This window comes from Vanessa tameamea, chromosome 17 (genome assembly GCF_037043105.1).
Source record: "Vanessa tameamea isolate UH-Manoa-2023 chromosome 17, ilVanTame1 primary haplotype, whole genome shotgun sequence".
Taxonomy (NCBI): Eukaryota; Metazoa; Arthropoda; class Insecta; order Lepidoptera; family Nymphalidae; genus Vanessa; species Vanessa tameamea.
Window position 1 is genome coordinate 5,294,506 of NC_087325.1, and position 17,192 is coordinate 5,311,697.

Genomic DNA, 17,192 nt, shown 5'->3' on the forward strand with positions numbered 1-17,192 from the left:
TTGAAAAACATAAGGATATATAAAACTCAGGTTACCAACTATGCCGTTAGTACGTACGGAGGAACGAAGCAGGTTAAAAAACTTTTTTGATGAGTAGTTAAGTAGCTCATTATAGTATGCGAAAAAAACTTTTCAACCTGTAAATTATATAGTGAAGTCAGTGAAAGAAGGCACAATATTTTTATTGGTTTACGTCGGACACATCGCCCGTTTTTGTTGTAGATGGGAGGGTAATATGTACTCAATGTCTTTTCGCTACTATTATAACGTTTATGAAAATAACAAATAAACAAACTCATTTTTGCATTTATAATATTAATAAGGATTTAAATTAATAATATTGACTGCTAATTGCTTACACTTAAATAAAATTACATTATTATTAATACTAATTTAATAAGATATCGTTTCGATTTATTGTACTTTTTAAGGTGCGATCGGATTGTTTTGCTTTCTAGTTTTAATTTAAAAATAATACATACACATATTTTAAACAAGCTTTTATTTATTTTAAAAAAAACTAAACAAAAAAATTTGTATTGAAACTAGTTCAAAGTTTAGTTGAAAGATTTGAGCTATATATACTAACAGGTGTAAAAGTTAAATAAGGGACCGTAATAAAAACAACGTCAATTTTGTGTGATTTATGGTTGCAGGACGACACCTCATCACCGATGGTACGCAACCGGGGCCGGCGGGGCGGGCGGTACGGGCGCTGCGGGCGGAGAGAGCACGCCCAGTACGCCCGGCGGCGGCACGGAGCGGCGACGAAGGCTCTCAGGTTCGGGCTCCTCGCGCTCCGAGTCCAGCTCGCCCGAGCCCAGCGACACGTCGCGTGCGTCTACGCCGGCCACGCACCACCACCCGCAGCACCACAATGCGAGACGAACGCCTCCGCCGCATCCGCATCAGGTTAATTAATATAAAACATAAGCTATATTACATTTAATTAAGGAATTTAGGAATTCATCTATTACGGATATTTGTGTGAAAACCAATCCGGTTTACTTGGTGGTAAATTTTGTGCAAGCCTGCCTGGGTAGGTACCACCCACTCATCATATATTCTACTGCCGAACAGCAATATTCCGCATTGTTGTCTTACGGTTTGAAGGGTGAGTGAGGTCATAACATCTTTGTTTCCAAGGCGGATTGGTGTTCTTAGGAATGCTTAATATTTCTTACGGCTCCAATGTTTATGAGCGTTGGTGAAATCTTACTCTCAGGTAGTCAATATGCAGGCTCGACTATATATTTGAAAAAAAAAATGTATGTAACGAATGTAGTTAAACATTCGAAAGATGTGTGTTGAAAATTCAAAACAATGATATATCTAGTGAGTGGGATACTTGATCTTATGTACAAATATAATGCACGGTTTTTATTATTCAGGATAGATTAGTCCATATTTGAAAAAAATAAAATTTAGCAAAAATAAGCATCGATTAAAATTCATGAAGTTTAATTTACTAGTGGTTTTATTTACATTGCAGTGGCCATCAACGGCGAACGGAAGACCTCTTGCGATATGTGTAAGAAATTTGCCGACTAGATCGACCGATAGCTCACTTAAAGATGGTCTTTATCATGAATACAAAAAACATGGGAAGGTGGTGTGGGTCAAAGTGGTTGGTCAGAATGCTGATCGCTATGCGGTTGTCCGTTTTAAAAAGCCGTCCGACGTAGAAAAGGCACTAGAAGTGTCTCAAGATAAGCTTTTTTTTGGTTGCAAGATCTCAGTGGCACCTCACCAAAGTTGCGACGATGATGCGGAGTCGGCGAAACCTTATGAGACTGATATTGATGAATACCATCCGAAGGTGGGCACATTTTTGATATTTGACTTTTCATAGATTTTAAATACGCATTTGATATCCCGGTCAAGCCGTATAATATCCTCCATGGCAGCAAACCTCCAGAAGTAGCCGATCGTGCAGGAGAATGTATAAAACACATGTCTCAATTTTTTTTTTTTGGCACAGGCAACAAGGACGTTATTTATCGGAAACTTAGAAAAAGATGTAACCCAGCAACAATTAAGAGATAAGTTCAAGCACTTTGGACGTATAATAGAAATCGATATAAAGAAGGGAAGCGGCGGCGGAGCGGGCTACGCGTTCTGTCAGTACGCGTCCATCTCGAGCGTTGTGGAAGCGATCCGGGCTATGGATGGCGAGTACGTTGGCAGCTCACGGGTCAAGTTAGGTTTCGGGAAACCAGTCGCCACTACCTGCGTTTGGGTCGACGGCCTCACGGAGCACACGGAAAAGCAGGTTAATATTGATATTTATTTTAAACATGCTTCATAAATTAAATTCTTATTTAGTCACAAGCTCTTCAAGTCTTCAAGCTTAAAATAAGCTAGCAAGTTTGAAAGTTTTTTTATTAGTAGGCTTCAAAAATAAGGAGTGTGTAAATTCACCCTATTTTTTGGTCTTCTCTCAATAATCTCGCCGATTGATATCTTTCTTTAAGTTATTAACAACTAAAACGTTAAAATTAAAATGTTACATTTAAAATTAACTAATATTACATTAATTAAATTAAAAAAAATGTTTTGTTATTGTAAAATTTTAATATCAATGTTAGTACGCAACATAATTTATCCTTTGTGGAAAATATAGAAATATTAAACATGATAGCTAATATATCGAATTTATTGGCACAGAGTTGGCGATTATGGTATCTATACTTTGACGAGGAGTAAGATTTAACAAATAGATTAGGCTGAACTGTCGATACCGTTACTACGTTAGTGGCGATTTCTTTTGACAAAGAAAATTTTTTTTCATCATCTGATATATGTTTTACTAGTATTCGTTTGGGTCGGTCCGCTTAATATATTATACGATTCTATATAAAGAGCAAAGTACCGCAGACCTCCGAGAAATTGTTACCATCGAACGCTCGCAGTTATAACCGTGCCACCGAAAGCGTTCGGTTCAAAGGCAGTCCGAGCAGAGATCGAAGGTCCGCAATGGTCGCAGGTGCTGGGCGCGGTCTCGCGGTGCGGCGCGGCCACGTCGGTGTGCGTGGACCGCGCGGCGGGTGCGGCGCTCGTGCACTTCGAGCAGGCGGCGGCGGCGGGCGGCGCCGTGCGTGAGCTGCGCCGCGTGGCCGCGCAGCTCTCCGCCGCCGAGCCCGACCATCCGCGCCTCTGCGTCGACTACGCTTCCAGAGAGTGCCAGGTCACACACTTACATGGATCTATTGTTGACCAATAGTGTAGAGTTTTAGGAATGAGATTTTTTTATTTTTGATGAGAAACTCCATAAAAGAGTGACTTTAATTCATCTTCACATAATATTGTCAGGAGTGCTATAAAGTTGTAAGAACTTCTCTCAACTTTAAGTCAAATTAGAATAGGCGAAATATTTTTAAATATTGCAATAGAACTTAGTCCAAACATTTTAAAACTCAGTAACAATTAATGCGTAACTAAATAAACGTTCTTTTTTGCAGGAAGCTTTCTATGAACAATTAGAAAAACATGGCGGATCTGCGGCATTAGCGGGCACGGAAAGAGTAGTCAGCGATATTCCTGGTCGGTTTTTGCCGGCTACGAGGCACGAGTCAATACGGTTTGTGATTGTTTTTTGTGTTGTATCGCATATTAGAAATTGTATGCAAGCAGTAATATAATATATATTATTATTTATTACTATTTCAAGATTCGACGTAGGAGCACCGCGATCTCGAGCTCCGAGCTTCGGTCGTTCGTCCTCAAGAACACCCCGTTATAATGCACATGATCATTACGATCCTGCTGATTATGCTGCTGATCGAAGATACAGGTATACAGATAAAATACAAAATTAATACAAAAATCGTATTGAGTAATATATTTGGCAGTCTATATTTTATGGTCTACATGGCATTGGTATTAATTCTGTGTTGTATAAAAGAACTGGAGTCAAGTATAAATATCACAACTTGGACTTAAATTAATATATATATTTATTCAAGTCATATATATCTAAATTACAAATTAAATCTGTACTAATAATGAAAAAAGGTTCGGTTGTAAAATTCAAATTTATTAATAACATAAGACTTAAAGTAAAAAGACATGTAGTTATTAAAATTAGTTTTTTTAATTTCGAAAAACATTGGAATATATTTGCAGACAGGAATGTGTAGGAATAGATGTTGGTGCTTTTTTATTTAAGTAGAGATAAAAACGTTAGCAAAGAAAAATGACATTTCACAACAAAACAAGCTTTGAACAAAGGTTTACTAAATTAGAGTTTAATTATTCCAGGGTATATGATGAATTAGGTTCAAGTCCACAAACAGATGAAGCAACATATGAAGATAGACTTCAATCAGTTGTTGTATCGCCACATCGTGGACACAAACATCGACGTGACTCCAGTCCTGAGGAAAGAAAACTGTCAAAGGTTCGTCACGACATTATTTTTATTAGTAATATATCAATTATATATAGTTTATAATGGATGTCTGTTAAAATCTTATTCCATATACCACCAACATTTCTAAAGAACAGTTGTTATATTTTTGAAAACTTATTTATAATATATTGAATTTATATTTAATTAATTTAAATACTTGTCGCTAATTTATGGATAACGCGACCTTAAAAGTAAAGTTATTTGTTTTAGGAAAGGCATCGCAGCGCCGGCGCTGGATCGAGGCGATCGCGATCGGGATCTCGCGGTCACGTCTCTCGACGGCGACATCGACGCCGTCGTGATGAATCGGGATCTCGGGGTTCGCGAACATCGCGCGCTGGAACACCCCTACGCGATGAGCCAGACGCACCTCCCACTGAGCCACGTCGACCTCCTCGTGAACGACCACCTTTACCAATGAGTCTGCCACTACCGAAGTTCGCTGTGCAGCTACTACGCGCTGCACCTGCACAACCGCGCTCGCTTCCACCTCCCGCACCCGCTTCTCCGCCGCGACCGCCATCCGCATCATCCTCGAGCGGTGGTTCCGCCCCACACTCTCCTTCACTCGAGGAGCGTATTCGCTCTCTTGACGAGAAGTACGAAAGGTGGACCGGCTCGCGCGCTCATGCCGACGCTCCTGATCGAGCCCGCCTTCGTCATCGTTTGCTCGAACTCGACGTCAACGAAGTGAAACCTTCGGAGGTCGTGCTCTCTTTACTTGCAAAACGTTCCGTATTTGATGAGGACTCGGAGCGGCTGGAGGGAGCTGCAAGGATTCCAAGTCCAGCAAGTAGCCCACATTCATTGCCAACGGCTGTGCCACGTGTGCTAAGATACCCATTCCCTGTGCACGCCGTAGCTGCCACTACGGTACCCTGTTCTGCAACGACAACGTCTGCTGCTGGTATGATTTCGTTGGGAGAGCCAGATGAAATTGAACGTATACATCCAATACCTCTGGAGAGAATAACCAAAATAACTGATTTTGAAAGTTTACATGAATCACGATTAAGAACAAGAACACCTTCCATTGATAGATCGGTATTAGAGTTTTCCGAGAAGAAACAGTCGCCACCTATTGAAAGAGACCGGGTAGAGACGAGAGCTGAATTGGATGGCGAACATGAAAAACATGAGAGCAAGAGAAGAAATTCGTCGATTTTAATCTTAGATGAAAACAAATCTTCGAGCGATAAAATTGGTTTTGACAAGGCCAATCTGATTAGACCACTAGATCATATTTTTTTGGCGTCTCAGGAGCAAAAATTGGATCAAAATATTTTGAAAGAAAGTCGGTGCCATGAAGAAAAAATAACAACCATTAAGAAAGAAGATAACGTCGAAGATAAATCTGTTCATAAAACCAGTGATTCATTAGTAAGTAAATATGAAAGAAATTGCTTTCGCGATGAAACTAAAATACGTAGTCAAGATGGTAAAGTAATAAAACAAGAGACAATTCAATTAGACATTCAAATGAATCCAAATGAAAAATATATTTTTAAGAGCGAATATGATACGAAAACTGAATCGATTATCCAAGAAGACATTAAACAACAGCTAGAGCAAGAAAGTAAAATGCATGAATCGAGTTTCCGAATGAAAAAAGAAACTGAACGATGTAAAGAAAAATCATTTCAAAACCATATGAGTAAAGAAACTGTGTCATATAAAGTACACTCAGCCAATCATCTCAATGCTATAAATTATGTGGAATTAATGAAAAAGAATTCAGAACCGAATCAGGATGGTAAATATAACGATAAAAATAATAAAGAAAAATGTGAACCTATTACAGCTTCTTTGCAAGAAGATAAAACTGGAAAAGAGAACATTGACTGTATTAGATCTATAGATAAGACAGTTGATGAATCAAAAATTACTAATAACCAATTATTTTCACCTGATCGAACCACAACAGATAATGACAAGATACAGGAAGAAAATAACAAAAACGATCGTGATAAAATTAGACATAGTAGAGACCGTGTTGATAAAGATATTGAAAAAGAAAGATCTAAAAGTAACAAGAGTTTCAAAGTTGACAGAAATGAAAAAGAACGTAAATCAAAAGAAGATATTTTAAACATTAAATTTAATTCCGAGAAAATCGATAAGGTTAAGGCTGACAAAGAGGGTGAAAAGCTATTGGACAAACTTGAAAAGTCTAGACATAATGATGACAAGAGTGCCCGTCATGAGAATCATAAAAAAGATAAAACTGAAAGGGATAGAAAGAGAGACCTGATTGAAGTTGACATATTGACCAAAAGTTTAAAACGAGAAGAAAAACACAAACATGACCGGTCTAAAAAAGATAGTGATCCTAAACGAGATATGAAAAAGGAAACTGATAATTCAAAAAGCAGAAAGAGTTCGAGAGATGAATCTTCTAGAGATATTTGTCGAAAAGATTCTACAGATTCCACAACATCGAGAGCGTCTCATGACTCATTGAAATCAAAGGATTTGGATACTGCTGACATAAAAGAAGAGCCAAAAGCTCGGTCTAAAGGTGCTGATACAATTCATAAACTTGAAGTTGATAAAGAAATATCGAAGTCTCATGACTATAATAAACTGGATACTAAACTAAAAATTAAAAGCGAAATTAAAGAAGAAAAAGAATATGGAGATCAACACTTTAAACATAAACTAAAAGAAGAAAAAGAATGTGGTGATCATAATTACAAGAATAAAGTAGATAATTACTTAGAAAATACGACAAAAACTAAGGCAGATATATCTGAGAAACAAAGACATTATTCAGTTGATTCACCTAATCTCGATTCTAAACGTAAAGAGCGACTTAATTCATGTTCAAGCTTACCGTCACATATTGGTCATAAACGAAGAATGTCATCGCAAGATAGCATAGACTGTCTTAATGAAGACAATAAGAAAAGTCGTCAGGTGGAACGTCGCGAATCTAAAGATTCAAGGAGCTTAGAAAGACATAAGACTACTAAGTTTAGTAAAGGTCATTTCGCTAAGATAATTGAAAGTAAAACAAAAGATGATAAGAAAAATCAGGTCAAACCTCCAGATGATATGTTTCCTAATATAAAAGATTGTGATATTAAAGAACCCGGCATTGAGAAAAATAAAACTAAGAAAAGTCCGTCACAAGACAATGAAGATAAGTCGGTTGGAAGCTCGGATGCATCATTGGAATCTCTTCAAAATAATATTGATTTTCTTGCCACGTTAGAACTTAGATCCAGCGAAGAAGACGAAAGACAAAAAGCAATGCGAAAAGAAATGAAAGAAAAGAAACGTATACAGCAGTTGCAGCAGATCCAAGAACTTCAAATGCAACAAGATGCTTTACAACAAGCAGAAATTAGTAATAAGATGAAAGAAGATCGTAAGGTGAAAAACGATGACAAGAAAAAAGAAACTCGGGAAAAGCGAATGTCTACTGATCGTAAAAGTAGGGATGAACGTAATGATCCTAATAAAAGACGAAATCGTAAACAAGTTCAAAGTACAGACACCTCCGATTCTGACGAACCGAAAAAACACTCAATATTTGATATAATTGATGATGAACCGACATATATTTCCATGTATGACAAAGTTAAAGCTAGATCATGCAAGAATATGCAAAAGCAGGAAGAAGAAAAACGCCAGGAAAAAATTAAAGCTAAATTTAGTCAGTTGAAACAAAGTAGAGCAAAACGAGAAGAAAAGAAAAGATCAAGTTGGGATGAAGATAGTGATTCTGAAAATGAACGCCGTAAATGTCACAAAGCTTCTATGGATAGTTCAACCGATGATGATCATATTGTAATACATAGCAAAAAGCGTGAGAAATCGCATGGTTCGAGTCTGGAATATGATCGAAATAGAACAAACGATTATTTTGATGTAGCAAGTAATGAAGAAGATTCCCGCAATAAGTTATCTCGTAAAAATTCACGGACTCGCATTATGTCAGATACGTCCGATGAAGAGAATGCTAAACGAAATATAAATAGAGGTCCTAATTTTATTGATAAAATAAAAAAAGAAATATTTTCAGATTCTGAATCATCCCAAAAATTTAAAGATATGGAACTTAAAGAATCAAGTGACGATAAAGTCAAGAAAACATCTCTTTTAAATTTATTCGGAAAAAGTGACAGCGAAGACAACCGAATTAAATCGAGCTTAGACATTGAAATTGATTATAGAATGTCATTCGCAAAAAACTATCCTAATGATTTATCATCTGAAAATGAATCTATTCCATCAAATCGAAATATATCTGAGATACGTAAAAAACATAAAAAGAAACAGAAGAAATATAAGTTTTCATTTTCTGACGAAGATACCAAGACAGAGACTGCTCATGAAACTACCTCAGAAATAGACACTAAACATAAAAATTCTGATAAAAGTCGTCGTCATAGTAATAAAAAAGAAAAACGAAAAGAGAAAATTCGCGAAAGTCTTGACACTGATGAACTACGAGATGAAAAAGTAAAAATTAAGAAGGAGAGACGTTCACCGCATCAGTCATATGACTTAATAGCTGAAACAGTTTCCAACAATAATAAAAAAGAAGGCAAGATGGAAGATATATTTGGTCCCCTTTCAGATGAGTCTGACAGAGATTCAGGAAACATAAGTACTAAAACAGAGTCTCTTCCTCTAGAATTTGAGTCACAGATATGTACGAGCAATGAAAAAGCTACGCCAAATAATGATGAGATAAAAATTAAAGAGAGAGATGATAGTAGGCGAAAGAGAGAAAAAAAGAGGAAAGAAAAAAGATATTTCATTAAGGACGATGATAATAGCCTGGATGTCGATGCTGTTAGTAAGGCAATCGAAGCTCGTTTGTTTGCAGACAGTTCAAACATTGATGATAATCGAACTAAGATGGAAGGCTTAACCGAATTTGCTTCAAAAAAATCAGAAATTGAATTAAAATATGGAGATATAAATTATAAGAGGGAATCGATTACTTTTAATAAGTATAGTGATAAAAGCAAAAAAGAATCTAGAGAAAGAAAGAAAAAGAAAAAGAAAAATAGAGAAGAAAGACAAAGTCGTAAAGAACATCATCATAGCTATCATCATGAAAAAATCCCAAAAATGGAGGGTACTTACATGGAAAATAATGTACAACTATCGCCTAAAACGATGTTGCTTGATATACCATTACCTAATGATATACAGAAAGTGGAATTGACTGATAAGTCGGATGATAGTAAGTCTCTATCTGAATCTCCAAGTTTACCAAGAATAACAGATAGTCCCCCATTCATGAATCAATCAGACGAAAATAATGATATGAAAAATAATGAATGCGATACTCCTAATCGCTTAGTAGTAGATGATGGTATTGAAATTGATTATGATCTAACTAGGAATATTGAAGTTAATGATATTCCAATGCCACCTCCAATAGACAATATTGTGCAAGATATCAGTGAAGTACCATTACCTAAAGATCCACCACTTGATATTGAAGTAGATAAACAGACTAGTCTTACGTCTTTTAATCTTGAAAATGAAGAAGATACCGATGTAAAAATAAGTGAAGACGCAGTACGTAGTATACCTAATGTAGAAAAGGACACAGAAAAGCAATCGGAAAAAAGTATGAATGATTCACATTCCTGTAAAATTGATAAAAAAGTAGAAGAAAAACCTCGTGCAATTATTTCTCAAGAAGAAACAGAAGACGCCGTCGCTGCATTATTGGGTGAGAGTTTTGGCGGAAAGGTGAATACTTTTGATAATTGTTATGAAGAAGTGGAGAATAATACTGTTCATCAGATAGAAATTGAGAGTACACCTATTGAAAATGAATTAATTCCTGAAGAAGATGCAGAAGAAATGAGACAAGCAGTTCAAAATTTAAATGCAAGTGAAATGGAAATGAAGCCTGATACACCAGTTTCTGACAATGATTTACTTTTAATTGACACCGACACAGAAGAAACCGAGGAAACAAATTCAGACCCTATTGAAAGATTACCAGTAAACATTATAACCGCTAACCAATCCCTTAACAATAATACGAAAATAAGTCTAGCGCAAACTACAGAAATATCTAATATTATTGTGTCAAAGCCGAAGACAAATATAGTACAAACTATAACTAAAGAGTCAAATGAAATACCTAAAAATTCCATTGAAAGTAAAAGTAAGCCGATTTTAACGAAGCAAGAAACTGTCCAACAAATAACATCTACTGCAACTCCAGTTATTACCTCTTGGACTTTATCAAACAATAAGTTGATAGAACAACCACATCTTCTTAATATTCCTGTTAGTTCAATACCAAATAGAGACAGTAGTGAAAACAAGCCTACTCACATAACGGCCAATATTGTTCAGATAAAAGCACCACAAAGTCAAAACATGCAAGTAAACAATACTTTGAGGCCTATAATAAATTCAAATAGAGTGAATCCACCATATCAAGTTATAAACCAGATGATTAGACCTCAAGTATCTAGTATGCAGCCACCTACAATAAAAATTCCAGAACCTCATATTATATACCAAAAACCCCAAGGTATTGTTATTTCACCTAGAATGACTAATGAACAAATATTACTAAGTCCGAAGCCTAGTCAACAAACAGATCCCATGACTTCACCTCGCTTATCAAATATGATATTAAATACTTCGCCACAAAACATAAATGCAGTTGGATTACCTTCGCCGACTGCTCTTCAACAACGATCTCCAGGTCAAGTAACTGTAGTTAGAATGCAACAACCACCACTTAGTCCAATACAAACTGTGCATATTCCTCATGGTGCTAGAACTATGGTTTCCCCTAATAGACCTAATTCAGTCCTAGTGCAAACACAAGGTACCCCAATACATTTCAACAGATTACCGGTGACACCAGTTCTGGCCCCTATTTCTAAACAAATAAACGCTAATAACGTCATACAACAACCCAAAGGAACCGGAGTGAATAATCAACAGCTGATGCACCAGCAAAAGATTATAGCAGGAGATTGCAGGAAAACGGAAAGTATTACTGATACAGCTAACATTATTTTGTCCCCAACAAGATTGCCACCAAATTCAAATCATACAGTAATGGCTCCAAATCGTCTTATTCCAATGCCGAATGCATTACACGTTAATAATATCAATTCAGCGTTACATCTTTCTAATAAAGTATTATTAAATAACAAGAGTCAATTGATTGAAAAACGAGAAACACAAACGAGTAAATCTGAACACAACCACATACCATTTGTTTCTTCACCTATTATACACGTAGCTGGTGTTTCTCATTCAACCTCGTCTATTATACAAGGTACTGGTAAATCAAGCATTTGTAATTTTCAAGAAACTACCGTTAGTAGAGGACATGGATCAAATGTTATACATACTATCAATTCACAAAGATTGCTTACAACAAGTCCCATGACAAATGTTGTACAGCTGGACGCTAACAGAGGATCACCTTCTGTTTTATCCATGGCTACAATAAAGCCGGCGACTTCATTAGGTAAACCAGAACAGTCTAATTCTGTTGTAGTGACTACTTCAAGTCTTGGTAATGTAGTTATGACACCTTTACTACTAAAAACTTCAAGTCCAAAAGCAACTATACGATTACATTCAAGAAGTGAAAGCGATCACGTTGATAACCATATGTCGATATCATTACTAAATCATACTCAGCGTGATCCTGATTCTCAAAACAAACAACACGACCAATTTGATAAAAAAATTGAGGCGCCTTGTAAAGAATTAAACTACGAAAATTCAGCATCCGCATCTTCTACATCACCTGTGGAAAATATAAGCAAATGTGAAACAGACTTCGAGGAATTATTAAAAGACAATACAAATGAAATCAAAATTAGTAATGATCCAGAAAAAAAAGTAGAAATAAATGTTGGTAAAAATATCACACTAATCCCACAAAGTCATGATAGAAGAGAAAGTGCAGATTATGCCGCTAAAGATAAAGAAGAAGTTACTACTAATACCAATATACCAATGTCAAAACAGACTTTGAGCCCGGAAATACCAAAAGTTAAAAACGACAATGACTTTTCAATAACGTTTATTGAAAAGTCAGAAAATATTTCGAAAGAAAATGATTTAAAATTTACAAGTCAAAACAAAGTAGATGAAAATTTACCTAACATACAAGAAAATAATGATAAAATTAACGCCTCTTACGATATTAATGATAATTCAAAAAAATCCGATTTAAGAGAAGACAAAGAACCATTTTTTGGGTTAATTACTAATCATAATCTAAATGTTAATAACGATACAAAAAATATTGAAGAAAATGAATACTGGACAGCTAAAGATGTGAATATTGAGTCTGTCATTAAAAAAGTAGATTCCTTATGTAATGAGCATTTAGATGAAAAGAAAGATGATATGGACGAAGTAAGCAACCTTATCACAAAAGGATCAGATATTTCAAAAATGGAGACAAATTTATCAGTTGACTCGGTTGATCAACAAGAATCCAATAAAGCTGTGGAGCCATCCAAAGTAGAATCTTTAAAACACATAGAGAACAAAGAAGAAACATGTCATGAAAGTAATTTAAATGAGGAATCTGTTATAGAAAAAACAACACCTACTGGAAAAAGGGGGGGTCGAAGTGCTCGTGGTAAAAGAACAGATAAAAATCAAGACCGAGTTCAAACTCGTCAGATAAATAAACCATCTAGAGGGAGTTCAAAACGTGGCAGGGGCAGGCTAAAAGTGGATAAAAAAATAAAAAATTTGGTAACTAGTAATTTAAACAATATGCCAGGTGATGTCTATGATTTTCACGAAGACTCTGGAGATGAAACCGTAACATCACCAAATAAAACTGAAGTAAGACCCCGCTTAATTTTGACTATAAAAAGTCCACTTTCTGGGCATTCGAATGCAATTGCAACATCAACTCTTAGTATAACACAGAAAGATCAAGTGAAAGGTATAGAGAAATCGAAAGAAGAAAAAATTGAAGTTTTTGCATCTCCTTCAGCAAATACTCGAAAATCCAGACGTCTACAGGAAAAGGATATTCAACGAAGCACTGTTGATGACGTTATTGATGATGTAATCAAAGGTTCTACCGTTCAATTTAAGAATAATAAAGAAAGTAATAAAAAAAGATCTACAAGATTAAGTGGCGCTAAAACGAATATTGATAAAGTATCTCAATGTGACACAAGAAAGTCTCCAAGAGGAGTAAAAAGAACTAGAGATAGGAGTCTGTCCGATGCCTCATTAGATAGCAGCGATGAAAATGCTAAAAAGGATGACGCAGTTAAGGAAACTAAAATTGCAAAATTAATCGAACCAATCGCTCCTTCTAAGATTGAAACTGAAACTACGATCAAAATGACAACTACCACTTCTACAGTCGTTGTTCCACCATCTAACAATCCAACTCCTATAATGAAACCGCCTAAGAAAATGATATCTGAGATAAGCGCCAAACTAGCAAGTGCCTTTGAAGCAGCTGCAAATGCGACGAATCGGGTCGGTGGTGCTTCTCCGATAGTGCATGAACGGCCGCTTCCGTTATCCGAGCGACAACCGGAAATAGAACGACTCCTACCACCCGCCGCCGATCTCTCCCCTGCTGCACCCGGTGAGGTTGTCGTAGGAGATGCCGGATACGTCCGCCGCATCGTCGACAATGTACCGTCTAATATGATGCCGGTCGGTGCAACCGAGGCCACAGACGCGCGTGTCCAATCGCCGGCCCTTCCACATCGTCCACCATCCGTACATCATCCGCCCGACCGTGTCACACCAATTCTCGTCAGGTAAATTCCACTCACTATTAAAAAATTATATAATCTATTTTACTTGACTCATTTAATAAAGTGTGGTCACACTTTCCATAAAAAAAATTAAAACATAATATTCTCGACTAATAAACGAGATGTGATCATTTACTTTATATTTGCAGAGGCGGAGAAGGAGAGGCTGGTGCGGCGAGCGCGCTGGGAGGTGTGGCAGGGGCATCGCGTGGATTCCGCGGCGCCTACGCGGGACCGGCCAGTCTGCCCCGCGGCGCACACCATCCGCCGCACTCGAAACAGGTCGCTGTCGTCGGACCCCAACATCACCCCGGTACGTTAAAAAGCCTCCAGATAATAGTCAAACGAAGATTTTTCTTTTTTCTCTTAATACTCACATTTGGTAATATTTCAGGATCACGAGTAACCATCACGAGTGTTCCTGCAGTCAGTCCTCAAGGCCAAGTGTCATTGGTGAGTGTGATATGCTTGCTTTAGTTTATCCTTTTGTTGCCTAGAGTACCTGATATATATCTTACAAAACATCAAATATGTATAAAGAGGGTAATTTTGTTCATGCTATCCGGAATAGTCTGCAGATTTAGTTAGAAGTCCTCCGCCTGCACATCAACAGACTTCTCCTATCACCTCGGTATATCATAATGTAATTAATTTTTATTTTATAGACGCGGTTTTTTTTTTAATATTTTCGACTTTAACATATCAATTATCTGTTAACAGGGCGAAGGAATGTATCCTCATTTTTCGCATCACCATTATCAAATGTATCAACAGCATTTTCGTGCTACACAGTACGAAAACCTGCCCACACCCACTTCTTTCACAAGGTATGTAAAACTTTTAATTTGTAAGTTTGAGATATTTCCTAAATAAAGAAATACCCAAGGAAACTTTGGTTATAACTAAGCACTAGTTAAATACAAAATATTTGATATTGATAATATTTGAACATCGAAATGACTATCTATATATATTTTATAAGAATTCATTATAAAAGTAGTAAACTATTAAGTATAGGTGATACTATTTGAAAAATATTGGGACATAGAAATAAAAAATCCGAAGTTCGTTTGAATAAATAAAAAAATAAATGTATAGCTTAGATGTATCATCGACAAAATTAGTAAAACCAACCACATCCGAATTAAGTGCGTCTTCAAAATCATCGAACTTTATTTATTTTTTATGCGAAAATGATCTTTACGCAAACGAAATATTTTGTAAAGTCATATAACCAAATACATTCGCCAAATTAACGACGGATTGTTTTGTCGACGCTACATTTAAATTGTGTTGTACTATACACGTTTCTATAACACGCGATTCTATTATCTATTAGTTTTGTCAAGAAACCATAATTACTATGATAAAAAGAAAACAATCATATCATTTTCTCTCATACATTTATATTTGAACATGAATTTGACATATCCCGGAATAAGACATATTTAGATATTTTAATGTATGTAGTGTGTAGCCTTAACATGACATACTCACTTAGTGGTAGAGCTTTGTGCAAGCCCCTCTGGGAAGATGGTACGGCTGTCCAAGGTGCAATACTTTTTGAAATTGCTATTCGATAAATTTACATCATATATTTCACTGTAATTTAAAAACTGCTGCACGACTTTTTGTATAATGTATCCAAAAATGTATGTTCTATGCGCAGAGGCGCGTTAGAGGCGGAGGGCTCGGAGGCGCCGACGCCGCCCTTGGAGCTGCGGCGGCCGCCGTCGGCTCGCGTGCCGCGCCCTGCGCACTCGCCCTCGCCCTTGCCGCACGATAGGCACATCAGTAAGTATTTACATAAAAAAATACTATTATTAATTAATATTTATTTAAAGTACTATCTTTTTAATATCTTGACTGATTTCGGCTACGGTTTCCATTCTTAAGAGAGAATAAAAAACTGTGCAGGGGTAAATGCTATAACTTACGAGTATGTGGGCAACATATAATCCAATGGGATGGTGCATGCGACGGGACCAGTAAAATTCAGGACCCTCCTGAATTTTTCTGGTCCTGTCGTAAAACCATCCATCTTCCAAGCTCTGGTGGAAAATCAATAACTTTTTATTGGTCCGATTAAATACTGACAAGATTTAGTTTCCTTGGCTTAAAGCAAAATAACAATTGAAACTACCCAAAAAAAAACTCGATAGGTTATGCTATTTATCTAATCGGAACCCAAAATTAAATATACTTTATCAACGGACATCGACCGTCACTAAAATACCTTTTTTTGTTTGTTGTTGTTGCAACAAAATTTGATTTGGTGTTAAAATTTTAGTTAAGGCCGCTTTTTTATGTCATTATAAGTTTACTACTTTAATATATCTTTAAAAAGTTCGGCCTGCTGCCTGTAGTTTACACTTTTATACGTACGTATTACGCTGTACGGTGATTCTGAGCGAATCGTAACTCTTAACCTTATCATCGCAGTGTACGGCGTGCGCTGCGGGCGCTCCCCGCCGCCGGCGCACGGCACGTCGCGCCCGCCCGCCGCGCTGCCGCCGCCCGGCCCGCCCGGCCCGCCGCACGCGTCGCAGGTGCCGCGCGAGGCCGATTCGCTGCAGATGTTGCTGCGGGTGAGTAATGTCCAGATACAATAAAATTATATATTTTATGACCAAACATTTTTTAGATCACAAAAAGTTTTGCGAGACTATTTAGCCGTCTAGATTATTTATTTGGAAATTTATTAAAAAATCTTCCATTCGACAGCGGTATCCTGTAATGTGGCAAGGGTTACTGGCCTTGAAAAACGATTCAGCTGCGGTACAGATGCATTTTGTGGGTGGAAACCCCGGAGTGGCGGCAGACGCACTGTTACGCAACTCTGACGGTACGGCTGCTTCGCTGCTTCGAATCGCGCAGCGAATGCGCCTTGAACCCGCACAGCTCGACCAGGTGCACCGCAAGATGAAGGTCAGTCGTTTACATTACACACGATTACATTGAAATAATCTACTGCATATGAAATATTTTTAATAAATATTCTTTCAATATATTACAAGAAAATA

The 17,192-nt window shown here is 37.0% G+C and overlaps 2 protein-coding genes across 6 annotated transcripts in view; one reads left to right on the top strand and one right to left on the bottom strand.

Moving 5' to 3' along the window:
• LOC113400289 (uncharacterized) overlaps window positions 1-17,192 on the bottom strand; it is a 215,511-nt gene that overhangs the window by 117,557 nt on the left and 80,762 nt on the right. The gene's annotated exons all lie outside the window — the stretch shown is intronic.
• LOC113400262 (protein split ends) overlaps window positions 1-17,192 on the top strand; it is an 84,439-nt gene that overhangs the window by 63,421 nt on the left and 3,826 nt on the right. For 2 of the 4 annotated variants that reach the window (XM_064217435.1, XM_064217436.1), the window contains exons 4-18: window positions 657-912; window positions 1,493-1,819; window positions 1,982-2,272; window positions 2,987-3,187; window positions 3,462-3,580; window positions 3,671-3,793; window positions 4,261-4,399; window positions 4,622-14,172; window positions 14,319-14,482; window positions 14,564-14,622; window positions 14,741-14,812; window positions 14,890-14,996; window positions 15,839-15,963; window positions 16,612-16,757; window positions 16,894-17,097. In XM_064217435.1, the coding sequence (XP_064073505.1) occupies window positions 657-912; window positions 1,493-1,819; window positions 1,982-2,272; window positions 2,987-3,187; window positions 3,462-3,580; window positions 3,671-3,793; window positions 4,261-4,399; window positions 4,622-14,172; window positions 14,319-14,482; window positions 14,564-14,622; window positions 14,741-14,812; window positions 14,890-14,996; window positions 15,839-15,963; window positions 16,612-16,757; window positions 16,894-17,097 (11,884 nt within the window). The remainder of the gene's footprint in view (window positions 1-656; window positions 913-1,492; window positions 1,820-1,981; window positions 2,273-2,986; window positions 3,188-3,461; window positions 3,581-3,670; window positions 3,794-4,260; window positions 4,400-4,621; window positions 14,173-14,318; window positions 14,483-14,563; window positions 14,623-14,740; window positions 14,813-14,889; window positions 14,997-15,838; window positions 15,964-16,611; window positions 16,758-16,893; window positions 17,098-17,192) is intronic. The other 2 variants (XM_026639772.2, XM_026639773.2) reach the window with 1 other exon arrangement.